Source organism: Plecotus auritus, assembly GCF_963455305.1.
Source record: "Plecotus auritus genome assembly, chromosome: 8".
Classification (NCBI taxonomy): Eukaryota; Metazoa; Chordata; class Mammalia; order Chiroptera; family Vespertilionidae; genus Plecotus; species Plecotus auritus.
In genome coordinates this window covers 58,822,744-58,840,851 of record NC_137782.1, presented here as the reverse complement: position 1 = coordinate 58,840,851, position 18,108 = coordinate 58,822,744, and the positions used below count along the sequence as shown (strand labels likewise).

The 18,108-nt window shown below is 40.3% G+C and overlaps 1 protein-coding gene across 2 annotated transcripts in view; it reads left to right on the top strand.

Annotated features, from left to right (window-relative positions):
* The window catches only part of RPRD1B (regulation of nuclear pre-mRNA domain containing 1B), a 60,821-nt gene that overhangs the window by 32,546 nt on the left and 10,167 nt on the right, over positions 1–18,108 (top strand). For both annotated transcript variants that reach the window (XM_080683803.1, XM_080683804.1), the window contains one exon: positions 2,286–2,461. In XM_080683803.1, the coding sequence (XP_080539929.1) occupies positions 2,286–2,461 (176 nt within the window). The remainder of the gene's footprint in view (positions 1–2,285; positions 2,462–18,108) is intronic.

Below are 18,108 nucleotides of genomic sequence, written 5' to 3'. Positions count from 1 at the left end.
GCTGTAAAGGGAGCAGGGAAATGGGCCAGTAATTGGAGAGTGAAATGTGGGCCAAAGAGAGAGTAGTGTGTTTGTGTGCTGCTGGTGGTGCTTCAGGAGAGGAAGAGAGAAATCGGTGTGACATGGGGAAATGGGACCTATGCAGAAACAGTCTTGGAGGAAGCAAGAGGGAATGTGATGCTCGTGCACAAGTGGAGGCTGGCTGAAAGCCACACAGCCTTTCATCTGTGTAACAGGGAGGGCAGAGCACCTGAGGACCACCACAGGTAAGTTCTTTGAAGTGAACATCTCGCTGCATTTTTTTCTATAGCTTATAAAACTATTACAAGTTATTTTTCTGGGTTGTAGTTATTTGTGTGAATGAATTATCTCCCTTGTACCAAGTTCTTAGAGAGTGAGAATTGATATTTTAAAAATCTTAAATAGTTGTGTTTTTCGTGTCATTTTTTTTGTTTTTGCCACAGAGTGCTTAAACATCTTAATGAATTGACTATTTTATAAAAATCATATAGTTAAACAAAGGTAAAACCAGCCTAACCACCCTAGTAGCTTATTCTCAGACTTGACCACCAATATAGAAGAGTAGGTTTCACTGTCCTCTTTACCCTCTATGCCTGAGATTGTCCCTCATTTGTGTTCTGTCTGGCTCGCTCACTCCTTCACCAAGAACATCTTTTTGTTTTCCTATCCCTGAAGGGGGTAGAAGTGCCTGATCGTTGGCATCAGACTTAATTTGGAATCCCTCAACTGTTCATCTCCCAATATTCATATTAAGAAGGCACCTGTGCCCTGGCTGGTGCTGTTCAGTGGTTAATGCGTCGGCCTGCACACCCAAGGATCAAGGTTTGATTCCTGGTCAAAGGCATGTACCTGGGTTACAGGTTTGATCCCTGGCCCTGGTCAGGGTGCATGCTGGAGGCAACCAATTGATCTCTCTCTCCCCCCGCCCCCCACCCCACACACACACTCCCATCCCTCTCTCTTACTCTCCCTCCCTTCCTTCCACTCTCTCAAAATCAGTGGGAAAAATATCCTCAGATGAGGATTAACCAAAAAAAAAGGGGAAGGCACCTAGAAGCCAAAGAGCAGTTTGCCAGAGAAACTGTTGGGAATTCTTAATTCTCAATTACCTATGAGTATACTGAGGTCTCTCACCTCTAACAACTTGTAATAATGGCAATGGTATCACTGTCCAACTCACTTTTAGTCTCATAGAACTAGAGTCCCTGATACTCTTTGTTTCAAAATACCCATCTACTCTTTTGATCTTCAAAGGCCTTTTAAAAATGAGGTATACATATTTGAAGGTCTAATCTCACTACTACCCATGTGTAGTTAATTTTATTTGTTCTTTTAAATATAAATCATCCTTTGTCTTTTCCTCTCATTTCCTAACATTGAACCATTTTCATCATTTCTAAGAATAACCTTTCTTATACTTTGATACTTCACAGTTTTTTTTTCAAACAATTGAGTTGCAACCCATTAATTGGACATGAAATCAGTCTGGTAGGTAATGACTAGCATTTATTTTTTAATAGAATAGAAGATAGAGCACTTTGCACATAGTAAGGATAAACTTTTATTTTTATGTGTTTATATAAAGTATATTGCTTACTGTGGGTCGTGCTCAGAAGCATTTGAAAGCCTCTGTTTTATCAGACCTGATATTTTGCTGAATGGAAGAAGAAAACTCATACCCAGTTTCAAGGCTTGTATAGTTTAAGATGTAGAGTCCTGTAGGTCTGTTTTAGAGACCTGGTTTTGAGTCCCAGTTCCTTAGCTGACTTGATATCACACCTGTTATGTAGTGTTTTATTTTTTCTTACAATTTCCACACCCAATTAGTGAGTGCTAGCTTTGTATTCCATACAGTGCCTTATAGTGCTTGTATTTTGTATTTCAGAGGATTGTTCAAAATAATATGAAAGTCATTTTGAATTCTCAGAGACATGGAAAATTATTTCATGTATGACATTAAATATTTCTTTCTGTTTATTTGTAGAGCTTTTGCAGGAATAGACACTTAGAAATATTTGTTTGCCAGATTCCCCTCCTTGTACAATTGCCTCACTTCAAGTAATTCAGAAGTGTCCTGTCTTGTTGACAGGAGTGAGTGCCTTTGGGTTTCTCCATCAGCCAGTCCATTTTTTATCCACAGGTTCTGGCTTATGCTTGGACTCTGTACTTTTGGAGAGAAACTGTTAACCTCCCCTAGAAATGTTTGCAATGGTGCCTATGTGATTTGTATATTGTCTCTATTTTTTGGTCTTATTTGTACTTAGACAAAGAGGCAGCTGAACGTCTTTCAAAAACAGTAGATGAAGCATGTCTGTTACTAGCAGAATATAACGGGCGCCTGGCGGCGGAACTGGAAGACCGGCGCCAGCTGGCTCGGATGTTGGTGGAGTACACCCAGAACCAGAAAGATGTTTTGTCAGAAAAGGAGAAAAAACTAGAAGTGAGTACATTGCAAGGCAGACCTAGACTCCCCAAGTTTCCTTTCCTGTAGCCCACTTTAGGAGGTTTTTATGATGCCTTCAATTAGTACTTTTGTTTTCATTTTGTCTTATAAAAATGCATGAAATGAGAACATCTTTCAGATATTGCAATTATTTGAACCTAATTGAAAATTGAAGTCACATTTTTATATATCCAAGAAAGAACAAATAGGAATGGAGGAAACACACGATGAATTCTTAAATCACAGCATTTAGCATTTTAATGTTGTTTTAATTTGAACTCACATTTTTTAAAAATTGTAGATTGAGGTACAAAAGAATAGAAGTCAGCTACATCAAAGACTTTATTTGGTGGTATTTTGGAAATGCTTAAAGTTTTTCTTTCTTTTGGGTTATATTAAGATTTATTTCTGACTTGTATCATGCTAAAGCCAATAAGTAGTCTGCCTCCAAGCCCTGTCTGCAGTCAGTCTAAAGTTCCAGTCATGTTTATGGAGCCCAGTTCTCAAACTGTTAGAAGGAACTACTTTTTATCTGGAGTTGGCATTAGTTTGAATGCCTTTGGGGAGGGGCTTAAGAACTAGTTCTTCACCATGCATTTGTTTGGCTTCGTAATTACGAATGTGGTGCTTAGTCCCTTGGGATAACACAGCCACCAGTGTGGACATTTGGGAATGTTTGCTTACCCCAGGCACTAGGCTTCCTTTTCAGTAGTGTCTGCCTCTCCTTTTTTTTTGAAGAGACATGGAGACATTGCAGCCAGTGGTTTGGGACAAGAGGACAGTTTTGAGTTGGAGAATCAATCACATATTACAAGAAATTCGAGAGTAGATAAGGGAGGGAGAGGATAGTCCCCCTGCCCCACCCTGCACTCAGGAAACACTGTTCTCTGGTACCAAGGGAGGGAAAATTGAGCTAGTCCTGTGGCTGAGATTGTGTTTGCCTTTGAACACAGTCATCTGACTTGAGGGGGGAAATCAGTGATGGGCACTTTTAATCATATGCTTACCTGCAGTGATTATGGTAGTGATGATGAAAGGTGGTACTGGGAACTTCATATTCCTAGCCAGCCTGAAAGTGGAAGATGGGAAATGGCTGTAAAAATAGTATGGCTTAGATTTAGAAATCAACACTGACCAAGGGGGAGGGGGGCTGTAAGAGATCAACCGAAGGACTTGTACGCATGCATATAAGCATAACCAATGGATAAAAAAAACTGGGGGGAGGGGGCAGGTAAAGGCATGTACTGGGGGGAAGGGGAGGCCGGGGGAAGGTCAATGGGGAAGGGAAAAAAAAAAGGAGACATATGTACTACTATTTGTAATACTTCAAACAATTAAAAAAATAAAAATAAAAATAAAATTAAAAACAAAAAAAAAACACAAAAAAAAAACACTGACCAAAAATCCTAAAGGGAGCTTCACAGGCAGTACCAGACGGTCATTTATCTGAAATGCTCGTCTTTCACTGAAAAAGCATTTTCAGCACTGTGCCCCCGGGACTAATAAGAGTGTGTAATTAATGATTCTGGTTGTAAGTCACCATGCCATCTATTGAACTGCCCCTTGGCGACACATTAAGGGCTTTCTCTGATTTGTCAGACATTGATTATCATGAGCAGCTGTTGTTGGGTGGCAAGCAACCATAGAGGACAGTCTTTGAGAAAGAGATTGGATTGGTAGAGTAGATTAACTCTGTTAGTTTCCCTTCCTCACAGTTGCACTTTTCTCCATATATTGGGGGGTGGGAGGGATCGTTCCAGTGTCTATACAACCAGTCGTTTGCCAAAGGCCATGAGGGGTCATTAGGGCAGAGAGAGGATCACAGATTTGGATCTGTTCTGTAGCTTTCCAGCCCAAATTTCTCTACTTATCTGGGCATTGGAATTCTTTCCTAAGAATCAGAGCAGGAAAGACTCACCACTGGAAAGTACAGATTCTGAACTATCCCAAACTGCCTTTCAGCCATTTGAGCAAAATCATTTTTTGTAAAAATGGAGCTACATTTGCTGCATTTAAAAAGCAAACGACTAGATACAACGTAAGATGTTGAGAGAGGTTTTAGTTCTTTCTTTATGCTTGCTAAAAATGTGAACAGTCTGCTCTCTAGAATCTCAGATTTTTCTCTCAATCCCATAATAGACTGGTCCTATTACATTATCCTCATGGTCATGGTAAAACTTGCTAATATATGCCACTTGAAAGATGCAGTATTACTATGCATTCTTCCAGAAGTCTCTTATTAATGAAGACAGTACATAAGCAAGTACATCTATCTTTTTTAACATTAATTTTTTTAACACTGCCCATCCTTGTTTTAAAACTACCACATGAGAATGCTAATGAAATCAGCTTTTATTTTTTAATCTTTTCATTGCCTTCAATGTATAAATACATTGAATTCTTAGAACTTTGAGAATGTAATTATTTGTTTGAGAGTCTGTTTTCTTCCCAAAGTTCTAATTTCTTATCTAATATTTTCTTTTAAGTTTATAAATATTTGTTCTATGAGTGGAATTCAGCACTTGATATTTTTCTGTGTAGAAGAGATTTTCTTTTAAGTTGCTTGAAAAGTGGTTTATCTGCAGATATTTTTTCATTGAGAAATTAACAGAACATTAAAAGAACCATTTTATAGTCCACAACATTTCACATTTCATTACATCAAAAGAGAACCTCATACCCATTAACCAGTCACACCCTATACCCTCTCCTTCAAGGCCCTGGCAACCGCCAACCTGCTTTCTGACTGTATGGTTTTGCCTATGCTGGATACCTCATACAATTGTGTTTGGTTTTTTCACTTACCATAATTTTGAAGTTTATATTTTAGCATGTATCAATACTTCATTCTTTTTATGGCTAAATTGTTTATTGTGTGGATATGCAACAATTTGTCCATTCATCTGTTGTACATTTGGGTTGTTTCTTTTGGCCAATTCTGTCTTTATGGCTATAAATACTAGTGTACAAGTGTTTATTTCTCTTGGGTATATGTATGCCTAGGAATAGAATTGGAGTCATTCGGTCTTCAACTTTTTGGGGAACCACAAAACTGTTTCCCACAGCAGGTGCACTATTTTACATTCCCACTAGCAATGTATGGGAGTTCCAGTTTCTCCATATCCTTGTTACTATTCCTCCCCCCTCCCCTTTTTTTTGATCCTAGCCTATATGAAGTGGTAACTCACTGTGATTTTTATTTGCATTTTCCTAGTGACTAATGATTGAGCATCTTTGCCTATGCTTGTTGGCAATTTGTATTGTCTTTCCCCCACCCCCCTGAAATGTCTATTCAAGTCCTTTGCCCATTTTTGAATTGGGTTTTTTATTTTATTGTTGACGTATTGCAAGAATTCTTTATACATTTTAGGTAATAGATTCATCAGCTATATGATTTGCAAATACTTTCTCCCATTCTGTGTCTTAATCTTTCTTGATAATGCCCTTTGAAACACAAAAGTTTTTAATTTTGATGTGTTCCAATATCTGTTGTTGTTGTTGCTCGTGTTTTGGTGTCATGTTTAAAAATCTGCCTTAGCTGGTTTGGTTCAGTGGATAGAGCGCCGGCCTGTGGACCGAAGGGTCCCAGGTTCAATTCCGGTCTAGGGCACGTACCTTGGTTGCAGGCTCCTCTCTGGCCCGGGCCCTCATCAGGGTGCATGCAGAAGGCAACCAGTTAATGTTTCTGTCTTTCCCTCTCTCCCACTCTCTCTAAAATTAATGGGAAAAAATCCTTAGATGAGAATTAAAAAGAATCCATTACCAAATTCTAGGACATGAAAATTTACTCATGGATTTTCCTCTAGGAGTTTTATAGTTTTAGCTTTTACATTTAGGTCACTGGTACATTTTGAGTTAACTTTTTTATATATGGAATGAGGTAGGGACCAACTTCATTCTTTGCATGTAGATATCCAATTGTCCCAGCATCATTTGGTGAAGAGACACTTCTTTCCCTTTGTGAATGAATGCTTGGCACTTTTGTCAAAACTCAATTGGCCAGAGATAATATGGGCTTATTTCGGACTTTCTGTCTTATTCCACTGATCTATATATCTATCCTATGCTAGTGTCACACTGTTTTGATCAATATAGTTTCATAGTAGGATCAAAATATGTGAGTCCTCAAACTTTGTTCTTCTCTCTGTTATTTTGGCTATCAGGGGCCTCTTGCAATTGGCATATGAATTTGAGGATGAGCTATTCCATTTCTGCAACAAAGTGTATTGGTATTGTAATAGGGATTGCATTGAATCTGTAGATGGCTTTTGGGGGGACTCTCGCCATCTTTACAATCTTAAGTCTTCCAATCCATGAACATGAGATTTCTTTCCAATTTTTTAGATCATCTTTAATTTCTGCTGCAGAATTTTTAAAAACATGCTAGGGTACCAGCTACTGATGCATTTGATATTACAAAAGCCCTGTTTAGGTGCCAAAGGTATTGGGACCACCGTCGAAGTCAATAGTGCATGTTGCCTTCCAGTAGGCTGTGTTTACCCAACCTCTAGAGTAATGAGTACATATGCATGTGTGCTCAACAAAGTTACTAGGGCAAGTCATGACAGCCAACTTGACTCTGCAAAATAAAGTGGCACATGGAGGCCTGAATGTCTGTGTGAAGTCTTTAACAGGATTATTGAGCTGAGTGGGACTAGAGATCAGATAGTCTGACTTTTGAATTGGTGAAGAAACTCAAGGCCCAGAGAAGGGAATTAGCCACAGACTAGGAATAGAATCCAAGGCAAACATCTTGGTAGCATTCCATCAGGTTTTTGTTTTTGTTTGTTTCTTCTGAATTTGATTCCATAAGTTCAACAGCTGGAAGACATCCTACACAGAAGAGTAGCTAATGTTGAATCATTTCAGCAATTCCTAAGAACCTTGATATCTTATGTAGAGGGATTGAAATGGTTGTATCATGCATTCCAAAGTAGCCTCCAATATATACCTTTCTAAAGCTTGAGAGGACACACTCCGCTACCAGGGTTCTAAATACCTAGTCCTGCCTTTGCATGTTCTTGCTCTGAGGGAGGTGGGGGGAAGGATTGGCTCATTGAACTTGAAACCGCTGCTGTTTTCCCCAGCTTGGTGCCTCCCCCTTGACTGTAATGAATACTCAGGAGTAGAGCCTTCTACTTCAGACAACACAGTTGGGAAATGGGAAATGGCCCAAATGCCTTGTGATTCTTCATATTTCTGTTTGTAATTTGGTTATAACAACTTGAGAAATTCTTTGGCTATAGCTTTGGGGGCACTAAACCAAACTGATGGCCATCTGTTGTTTTTGGCAGCATCCTTCACCTTCCTACAGGGTACAGATGGTTAGAAGCATTCATTGCAATAATGGGTTAGGCAATAGGTGGAGACCGAGAGTCAACTTTGGAGTAAATTCTCCCCATTTCCCATGATGATCAAAGCCACTATCTCATTGTCCATTAAGAACAGATGGGACCTGGTGATCTAATCCTCATTTTAGATGAGGAAACAAAGCTCAGGGCTTCTATGAGCAGTCTAAGGTCACAGAAAATCACAAGGACCAGAACCCCGATCTCCTGACTCCTGACTCTAGGAAGGAACTGAGAGGCTTTGCTTACAGCTGCCTCTCACAGTTCTGTGTAGCCTAGCCCCACCTGTCCACCAGTCCTTTGCACTCACTGCCCTCCTTCGCATATAATTCTTTACTCCCAACACTAGCAGTTCTATCAGCACCATGTGCTGTTTAGAACAGTTGTTAAAAAGGTCAGTCCACTTATACTGGTCAAGTGGTCATGGGGTCTTATATTCATCCTTTCCTACATAGCAGGCCATGGTTTGCTCACTGCTTTTTCATCCCTGCTTTGATATGGGAGCCTCTCCCTCCCCCTTCCCACCAAGTTTTCCTCCAGTAGGTGGAGACTTTGCTTGAGTTGTGTGTTTCTGTGATTAATAGGCAGTTTAGAGGCTGTACTAGTATGTTGGGTCCTTGGATTCCTTTCATTTATGTCAGTCATCACTGACCCTTAATAGCTCAGGCCAAACTTGAAGCAACATCAAGGTGCATGTACGTATGCATTCTTTATATATCACAATGTTTAGTCATCTCTTTTCACTTCGGGAGGGCAGGTGGGGGGGGCAAGGAAGCCTCATTATAATAATTAGAATGTACTTTGTATATTGGGCAACCTAAGGGAATGAGACTTAACATCGAAAAAGTGACATGATTTCAAAGCTCTCACCTAGCATTCCATACGTTTAGCTGTAACATTGTTTTCATATGTATAGTCCAACTTTTGGTGATTTCTCCTACTTTCTGGAATAGCTCCACTGAGTTTTAACTGGTGTATGTAGTATTAGTTTTTTATATTTATAAAGTACATATTTACACGTTAAGTCAAAGCATCATCTTGGCCCCTTGTCACCGGGCTCATCTGCCAGAACAGTAATTCTTAATCAGCTAATTCCGTCAGTTCTGTCTTTCTTTTCTGCTGATCTTAAAAGAAACACATCATAGGAAACTTGAGGTGAAAATCATACCTCACTATCCAGAGATAACTACTTTTAATTTTGTTATTCTTTTATTTTTTTTAATTTTAAAATTTAAATGATCATGTGTGGACAGTTTTCTGTCATGCCTCTTTTTCCCACTTGATCATTTTCCCTTATGAATAAAAACTTTAAAAGCATTTTAAATGACTGTTTGAATACCTATGATTGGGTATTCAGTAATTATTTTTACTGAGCATTTATGTTTCTTTTTTAAATTAACTTTGGGCTAGCTTTCATTATTTGTATTTTTTCCCTGTAAATTTATAAATATGAATTCTAGGTGTATTGAAACTATCTGCCTGTCTTATAGTATGCTGAAAGTCACATACATTTCATGGTCTTTGCCACCAGTATGCATTCCTGCCTTAGTTTTTCTTGGGGGTTGTTTTTTTTCCAAAGCATCTTAAGCATTCTAGAATTTCATTGAGTTTTATAAACAGACAAGATATGTGTGTGTGTGTGTGTGTACACATACATATGTGTGTACATATGTATATATCCACAAGTTAAAGACTAATTTTTGTTTTATGAAGGAAAGAACATTGAATAGTCTAATTAGACAAACGGGCCTCTCTTCTGAGTTTTAAATTATCTGGTTACATTTGAAACAGCTGTGGGGAAATAGCAGCTACTTATTATAACATTGACTTCAGTTAGCATAACTTTGAGAACAGAGTTCAAATTACAGAAATTTGAGCTTGTGTCTTAGTGTCCATTTAACCCAATGGGTACATGTTATTTTGAGCAAAGATCTAATTTTAGTCTTTATGAGTATCCCTACTATAGGCATACCTTGTTTTATTGTGCTTCACTTTATTACACTTCACAGATGTGATTTTTACAAACTGAAAGCAAGACCTTTCACCAGCAAAAAAATTACAACTCACTTTATTGTGATCAGCAACTGAACTCTCAATATCTACAAGGTATGCCTGTGCTGTTAAGGTGGTCCTTCTATTCCCACTTCAAGTAGTGATCTTTGAAGAAAGTCAAATTGGATTGTAGTGTACTTTGCACACTTGAAAATTACATCTCTGACTTCGTTTTTCTTTCTAAGACATGTAGGACTTGAAATAAAGAGAGTGTCTTTTTTCCGTGATTAGGGCAAAAATGTTCATTATTGTAACCAGGAGTCAAAACAAACCTTTGCAAATGAAGTCCATGCGCTCCTAAGGTGTGGCATGCTTCCTGTGAAGAAGTAATGGTACCAGCTGGCTGTCATTAGGACTTCACAGATCTCCTTATTTGTTCTCCTCCATATTCAGATCCTGTAAACATCTTTAGGAAAAAGTGTGGACAGTTCTCTTGCCATTAGATACTTTGAGAATTTTAAGCAGAATAACTTTGCAAATTTAAACTCAACAAAAATTTACCAGCGGCTTTCTAAGCATTCTTAGAATTTGGGTAGTGATTTTGAATGGACATATCCCACTTTTTCTTCATGATGTCCAGTATATTTTGTCTACAGTGTTTTTATTCTGGGGCATAGACTTACTAGGGGTTATTTTCATAAAGCTACTGCTTACCCCAGTTATGATTCAGAGATAAGGATCTGCAATTCCCATTCCAGGCTCTTTTTGCTTTCTCTGTGAGGCCAGTGATCCTCACAGCCTTTATCTTTGGTGTGGTTTTTTATTTATAAAGTAGCAATTTTACCCTCACTTGAGACAAACAGGTTCCAGCACTTGTTTGACCTGAAGTTGTTAGTATCTGCTTTTCCTTACCATGCAGAGTCTTTAAGGCCAATTTATTTTCCTTTTTGCAGAAGTCTCCAGTAGATTGGCTGAAGGTGTCCTTCTCAGCAGGCAGCATGCTTTGCCTCACTAATGTATACATATATTTTAAAATCTCATTCACATAAGCACACCCCACGCCATTACCACTATCCCTTTTTAACTATGACAGTATCCTGTTTTCCCTTGCTACCTCTACTTTTGAACCCATTGCGTCTTGTCATGCATATCAACATTCCTCTGAAGGGGCTGTCTTCAGAATCCCCCCACCTGTGCTGATCTCAAAAACCAAAAGATACTTTTCAGTCTGCCTCGGCTCGCTTTCTCCTCTTGGCCCATTCTATAACATTTAATACTATTACCATTTATTGTTTTTCCTTCTCCAGTTTCTTATACCCACTCACTGCTAGTTCTAATTTTTGTTTTTCCTTTAATAAGCTTTTCTTCATCCTTGCCTGTAAATTCCTTTAGACTTTTTCTCATTCTGGACCTTTTTCTTGAGTGGCATGCTTAAAGTATGCTGGTGGCTTAAATATAAATCTCTAGCTTAGACGCTTCCTTGTAGTTTAGACCAATATATCTTATTTTACAAACAACTCAAAACTTGATATGGCCAAAACAGACCATCTCCTTCCTTGTAAACTTTCTTTTTCTTCTCTTTCCCTACCTCAGAGAATGGTATCGCCGTTCATCAAAATCAGACCCTAGGCCTCATCCGGTATTTCTCCCCCTATTTTTCTCACCTCCCAAATTGGTCAGTTCAGCCTCCTCTTGTCCCAGATTCTCTCTCAGTTCCTCTGCTGCAACTCTGCCATATGACCTCTCATTGTGGGTTTTCCACATTGGAGTAATCACCAAGCCATTGTGATTTTTATCTCCTCAGTTTTTCTTGAATCTGTCCCCCTTGCCTTCATCTCTGTCTCCACTTCCACCACCTTGGTCCAAACTGTCATTGTCTCTTATCTGGTCCCCTGCAGTAGCCTCATTACTGCTCCTTCTGCATTTGTTTTTATGTCCTACAATCCATTCTTCATATGGCAACCTTGTGATGTTTTCAAAATGCAGCTCTGAGCATGTCATTCCCCTGCTTAAACACTTAAATGGGTTCTCATTGCTCCTAGAATATGAGCCCAAATCCTTAATGCTTCCATTTCTCCCTCCTCCCACACACATACATCCCATGACTTGGCCCCTGCTGACCTTATCAGCCATATATCTCCTGCCATGTTCCATTGCATTTTGTCTGTGCAGGCCTTTTTTTCTCTGGCTTTACATGTGCTATCCCTCTTTCTAGAACACTCTCCCTTTACTTCCCACCAGTTAACCCTTATCTAGTTGATTCCCATTAATCTTTTATATCCCAAGTCAAACAGTATTTCCCTGACACCCCTCTCCCATCTCTACCTCATAAAGCCACATCTTCCCTGCCCCCACCTCTTCCCCATATATACACTGTCATAGCTCTCTGTCTTTTTCCTTCAGAGCACCATGTAGTTTATCATTCTGTTTATGCGTTATTTGGTTATTTTCTGACTAGATCATAAAATCCTCTCTGTATTGTCAATCTTGCATCACCAATCCTACCCCAGTAGCAGTGTCATGATCTGAGGTGGCAGCTCAGTTCATCTCTAGGCTAGGTCAGAGTACAGTTGACCCATGAACAACACAGATTTGGACTGTGCAGGTCCATTTCAATAAGTATGCAGTTGACCCTTTAAAAAAATTTTTATTTTTAAGAATATTATAGATGTCACACCCTTCTTCCCCCCATTGACCCCCTCCACCCAGATCCCACCTCACCTCAGGCTTTCACCACTCTATTTTCTGTGTCCATGGGGTATGCATATATTCATATTAAGTGCTTTGGTTAATCTCTTCCCTTCCCCTCTTCCCCCTTCCTTCTAAGATTCTTCAGTCTGTTCCATGTTCCCATGTCTCTGGTTCTATTTTATTCATCAGTTTATTTTGTTCATTAGAATCGTTTTTTATTTATTTTGATTTTTAGATTCAATTGGGTATTTATTGTCATTTTATTGTTCACATTTTTATCTTTCCTCCTCCTCTACTTCTTCTTTTCCTTCTTCTTCTCCTTTTTCTTCTTCCACCTCCTCTTCCTCCTCCTCTTCCTCCTCCTCTTCCTCGTCGTCTTCCTCCTCCTCCTCCTCCTCCTCCTCCTCCTCTTCCTCCTCCTCCTCCTCCTCCTCGTCGTCGTCGTCGTCTTCTTCTTCTTCTTCTTCTTCTTCTTCTTCTTCTTCTTCTCCTTTTTCTTCTTCCACCTCCTCTTCCTCCTCCTCTTCCTCCTCCTCCTCCTCTTCTTCTTCTTCTTCTTCTTCTTCTTCTTCTTCTTCTTCTTCTTCTTCTTCTTCTTCGTCTTCTTCGTCTTCTTCGTCTTCTTCTTCTTCTTCGTCTTCTTCTTCTTCTTCGTCGTCGTCGTCAGCTGCTGTCTGTACCCGCCTGGGGCCACTGGGCACAAGCTACAGAGCAATCTGTAGGTGGCTGCTACTTGTGTTGGGGTTAGAGCTCCCCAGGAGAGGCCACGCTGTGAACCAAGGCTGGCTGCTGCTAGTGCCGGACCTGGGCCTCTTATTGAGAGGTACGAGGCACACTAAGGCCAGCTGCTGCTTGTTCGAGAGATTTTAGGAAAGTTGAAGCCTGAGCAGGACAGGCTATTTGTATGGAAAAGCCACTGCAAACAGTTTGGGTGGGGCTGCAAACTGGGTGGGGTGGGGTGGGGTTTCAGGGAGTCCCCAGGGTCATGTAAACAGTGTGATCCAGGTTGATAGAAACTCAGATATGGCACCTGCCAGTCATCATTGTGGCGGGGGTGGTCTCAGCATAGGAACAATGACCTATATCAACAATTTTGTCTGGGAGAAAGCTGCCCCCCAGTTCTTACCCTGATGCCAGACAGTTTAATTCCTACCCGTATGTCCCTGGATCCTTTCAAGCTGCTGCCCCAGCGCTAGATCTCAGAGGGAGTGAGTCCGAGTAAGTATATGTGCCAGCTCCTTTAGAGGAATGCCTGGGGTGTGTCACTCAGCCACAATTCCCGCTGTTTTTACAGCCTGAAGTTACAGAGACTTCTCTTCCCAGCACTATGACCCCTTGCTTCTCACAGAAGGCCTCTGCAGCCAAGATATCCCTCCTGTGCCGAAACCGGTTTGGCTCAGTGGATAGAGCGTCGGCCTGCGGACTGAAGGGTCCCAGGTTCGATTCCGGTCAAGGGCATGTACCTTGGTTGCGGGCACATCCCCAGTGGGAGGTGTGCAGGAGGCAGCTGATCGATGTTTCTCTCTCATCGATGTTTCTAGCTCTCTATCCCTCTCCCTTCCTCTCTGTAAAATATCAATAAAATATATTTAAAAAAAAAAAAGATATCTCTCCTGATTAAAAAAAAACAAGGCACACATGGGTATCAGACCATCCCGTTCCATGCCTCCACCCCTCCTACCAGTCTCAATGTGGCTTCTTTCTCTAGTTGTAGGACTTCCATTCAGCCAGGTTTCAGGCGGTTCTGAATGATGGTTCTGTGGTTTGGTTGTAATTTTGACGTGGTTGTGAGCGGATGTGAGAGCCGCATTTACCTACACTGCCATCTTGACCGGAAGTTCACCTGTATACCTTGGATGGGGACTCTTTCCAATTTGAGAATGTTCCCACGAGATCTAGGCTTGTTACTCCATAGACAAATTCCTTCCCCTATCTTGGCCTTAGATTGATAGGATTGGACTATGGTGCCATCTAATTATAAAATTGCCTGACTTTCCCCCCATCTTGGAGATCAAGCCCTTTCATTTTCACAAGCTAGCTTCTAGGAAAAGTGCTAAAGTTTCAGGACATACTCAAATGGTTTGAGAGAGGAAGGATTTTAGATCTCATCAATAATTCTCTTTTTCTTCAATTCTAACATGTAAATCAAAAAAGTTAATATTGCTCATAAAATAATAAACATAGGAGGGTGCTCTTTCTCCCTTCAGATCTGCTAATACAAATTGATCAGTTTAGCAAGTGCCTGGTCTCATTCAAGCCACCCCATGGTGTAGACATTATTTCCATTCCTGTCTTATATATAAGGACATTAAGTCTAGCCCGGTGAAGTCATGTCACACTGCAGGCAAGTGGTAGCACAGGATTTAAACTTGGATTTTTCTGACTGGATTTTTTTTTTCTTTTCTGTTTTATCCTAGCAACCTCCCTCCTTTTTTGGTTGCTTGTGGAAAAGAATTGAAGTATTGAAGAGAGAGCTGTATTCAAATGCAGTGCAGTAACCTACAGACTGCCTTGCCCCAGGCAGACCTCCTAGTACCTAAGATTGTAGTAAATGTTGCTCAGAACCCTTTTGTATGAAAAGAGTCCCTTTCCTTTCTACCCTTTGCTTCTCAGCTGCCCTCCAGGAATGTTTGACTACCAATATTTGGCTCAAAAGGAGAAACAATTGAAAGATCTGCACCCTTCATGTTTGTCCCAACAGCATCAATAACTTGATTTTTCCATTGAAGTGGTCCCTAAGGAAATCCGTTTGTAGGGCTTTGTTCTTGCATAAAACCTATTTTTTGACAGTAACTTAAAAAAAGAGAGAGAGAACTAATTATAACTAAACAGTTTTTCTTACACTTTTAGTATTTGGTCTTACATAATGAGGGACCCATTACATAAGTAATGTAAACATTTTTGAAGGCTCCCAAAAGACTTTTTCTAATAAGTCTCTTTTATTTTTATTTATTTATTTTTTTAAAATATATTTTATTGATTTTTTTACAGAGAGGAAGGTAGAGGGATAGAGAGTTAGAAACATCGATGAGAGAGAAACATCGATCAGCTGCCTCCTGCACACCCCCTACTGGGGATGTGCCTGCAACCAAGGTACATGCCCTTGACCGGAATCGAACCTGGGAACCTTGAGTCCGCAGGCTTACGCTCTATCCACTGAGCCAAACCGGTTAGGGCCTAATAAGTCTCTTTTAAAGCATAGTTGACGCGTTTAAATTGTGTTTATCATTATAATTTGTAAGTGTTGATCTTTATAATTACATTTGTCAAATCCTAAAATTGATTTTATTTTTATTATTTTAGTTATGTATAAATACTAACTCTTTATTCTTCCCTTGCTTTTGCAAATCCCTGTCAGAGGGGGTTTTGTGGTGGCAGTAGAAGCTTCCTGTAAGCCCTGTGTAAAGGGTCCTCTGGGGAGAAAGAAGTGCCCTAAAAACCCTTGGTTTGTGGTATGATTGCAAGCCTAAAAAGCCCATTTCCATTTGATTCCTCTAGTAGGTGGCTGGATTGCTGTGAGAACATTTCTCTCATTGTAGCCATTTTGTCACTTTTCCTTCTGGGAAAACTTCATGTGTGTCTTTATTACTGGTTTTGGTAATGGAGCTGAGAGACCCCAAGCACTGGAATTGGAGCCACAACTTCCTCTTTCCTTGTATCTTCCCCAGCAACTTACTCAGCAGCTCAAGTCTTGCTGTGACACCCAGAATGTATCATTTTGAAATGTCCCAGCTGCCACTAAGTCATATGGGAGCATGGAGCTGGCTGGGAGAAAGGTGCAGGTCAGTGATGGCTTTTTATTCCCACATAGATCTTTGAAGAGAAATTAGAAGTAGCATTTTTATTTTCAGTCCAAAGATTTATATGTTGTATTTTCCTTTAAAACAAACAAACAAAAAAACAAATGAAAGAGAAATGAAGAAAAAATTAAGTTGTGGTTTAAGTAGAAGCTGTGATTTCTAAGTGTAGGTCCTTGTGAGCCTTAGTGTCCCCCCTCCCACCCCGCAGGATGAGGGGGGCTGAGTGGGCATTTTAAATAATAGTAGGGTGAAGGCCAGCTTCCACTTTCTGCTTGGCTCTCCCAACCTTCATGTGATGAAGCAGTTCTTTGACTTAAACTCAGTGTGACAGGTCACCTTTAAAACAGGTCCTTCATAAACTGCTTCATGCATAATGACCCTTTATGACTCTAAATTGGGAGTAGCCGAGCAGTAGGCAAGATAAAGGGAAACATGAGTCTTATACTGGAAATCTTTGTTTCATCAAGTCAAGCCCCTGCCTGTGGTGTTGTTGTTTCTAACACAATTTTTCTTACGTAAATACTTCCTAGCAAGAAAAATATAGGCTTGACAATGTTTACATTTTGCTCAGCATTTCTTACATGAGTTGCTAGAGGAAATGCTTATAATTTTGTTTTGGAAATGAAATTCCTGCAGAAAGGTCATTGCAATGTCAACCCTTGTCATTTTTAACCCTCTTATCCCAGAGCTGATCTGCAGCATGTCAGGTCTGGCTTACTGCTCTAACCAAAAAAGGCAAAGAATGTGTAAGCCTTGCTCCTTTCAGCCAGTTGTCTTGGTGTTCCATAATGGGCTGTGTTCACACAGTGTCAGCTGGACCCACTGGAAACGGGGATGTTGGAGACACATTTTCCTGCAACTTTGGAAAGTGTGAACCGAGATTCCAAAGTTTTGCCAAGAGCATAAATCCTAGGCATTATCTCAAACTACACATTGGGCCTTTACCTTCTTCATTTTAAACATTTCTTGGCAGTCATATAAACCCAGCCAGTTTATCACAGATGCCCACTTTCCCCTCCACCTCCTCTTCAAGGATCCTGAAACAAGGGTAGCAACAGAAGTCTGATAGAACTCTTACCTGTTTCACAGCTCCTCTCCACCTCTCTGGGGTGAGGTAGAATTTGTTGCTGTAGGTGCATGTAGCCAGATGGAGGATTCAGCTCAACCCCTCACCTCTACCACCACCCCAGTATACATTATGCATGAACAGGAAAGAAAAAGCAACAGGACTGCTTGAGTTTGCCTTGTTTTCTCTTGCTTAAGATTGGTAGTGTAGGAAAGACAAGTGTCTGAAGACAGGATACGAAAAAGAGATGTGAACTGTGGTTGAGAAGAATCAGTGGGTGCGGAGAGAAGAGTGATGAGCAGGAATGCTGCAGTGGTGTCATCCTGCTGATAGAAATAGTGCAGGTCTTGACCTCTCGAATTCCTGTACCAGGCAGGTAGCATGAGTGTTAGATTAAAGGCTTAGTGCTCTATCACACACAAATGTACGGTAATTTACACAAGGTGCATGTAACCACCTTGCCACATCATTTCTCTACCTGAGTGGTGCTTGTGTGCTAAAGAAATTGTGGGATGCAGCACACTTAAGGAAGTCAGAAAAATTTGAATGGGTCTCTTCACTGAAGTTGGTTTTATTATCATGCGAAGAAGCCTGGATTTCTTATGAGAGCAGGAGTTGCTGAGGGCACAGTTTGGAACCTTGTAGCAGCAGAGCTTGTGGATCACACTTTTGTCTAAGGATGGTAGGTTGAGAAAAAAGATGCTCTGATTTTCCTGAGGTCTGTCTCCTTAACCTGTCCAGAACCAG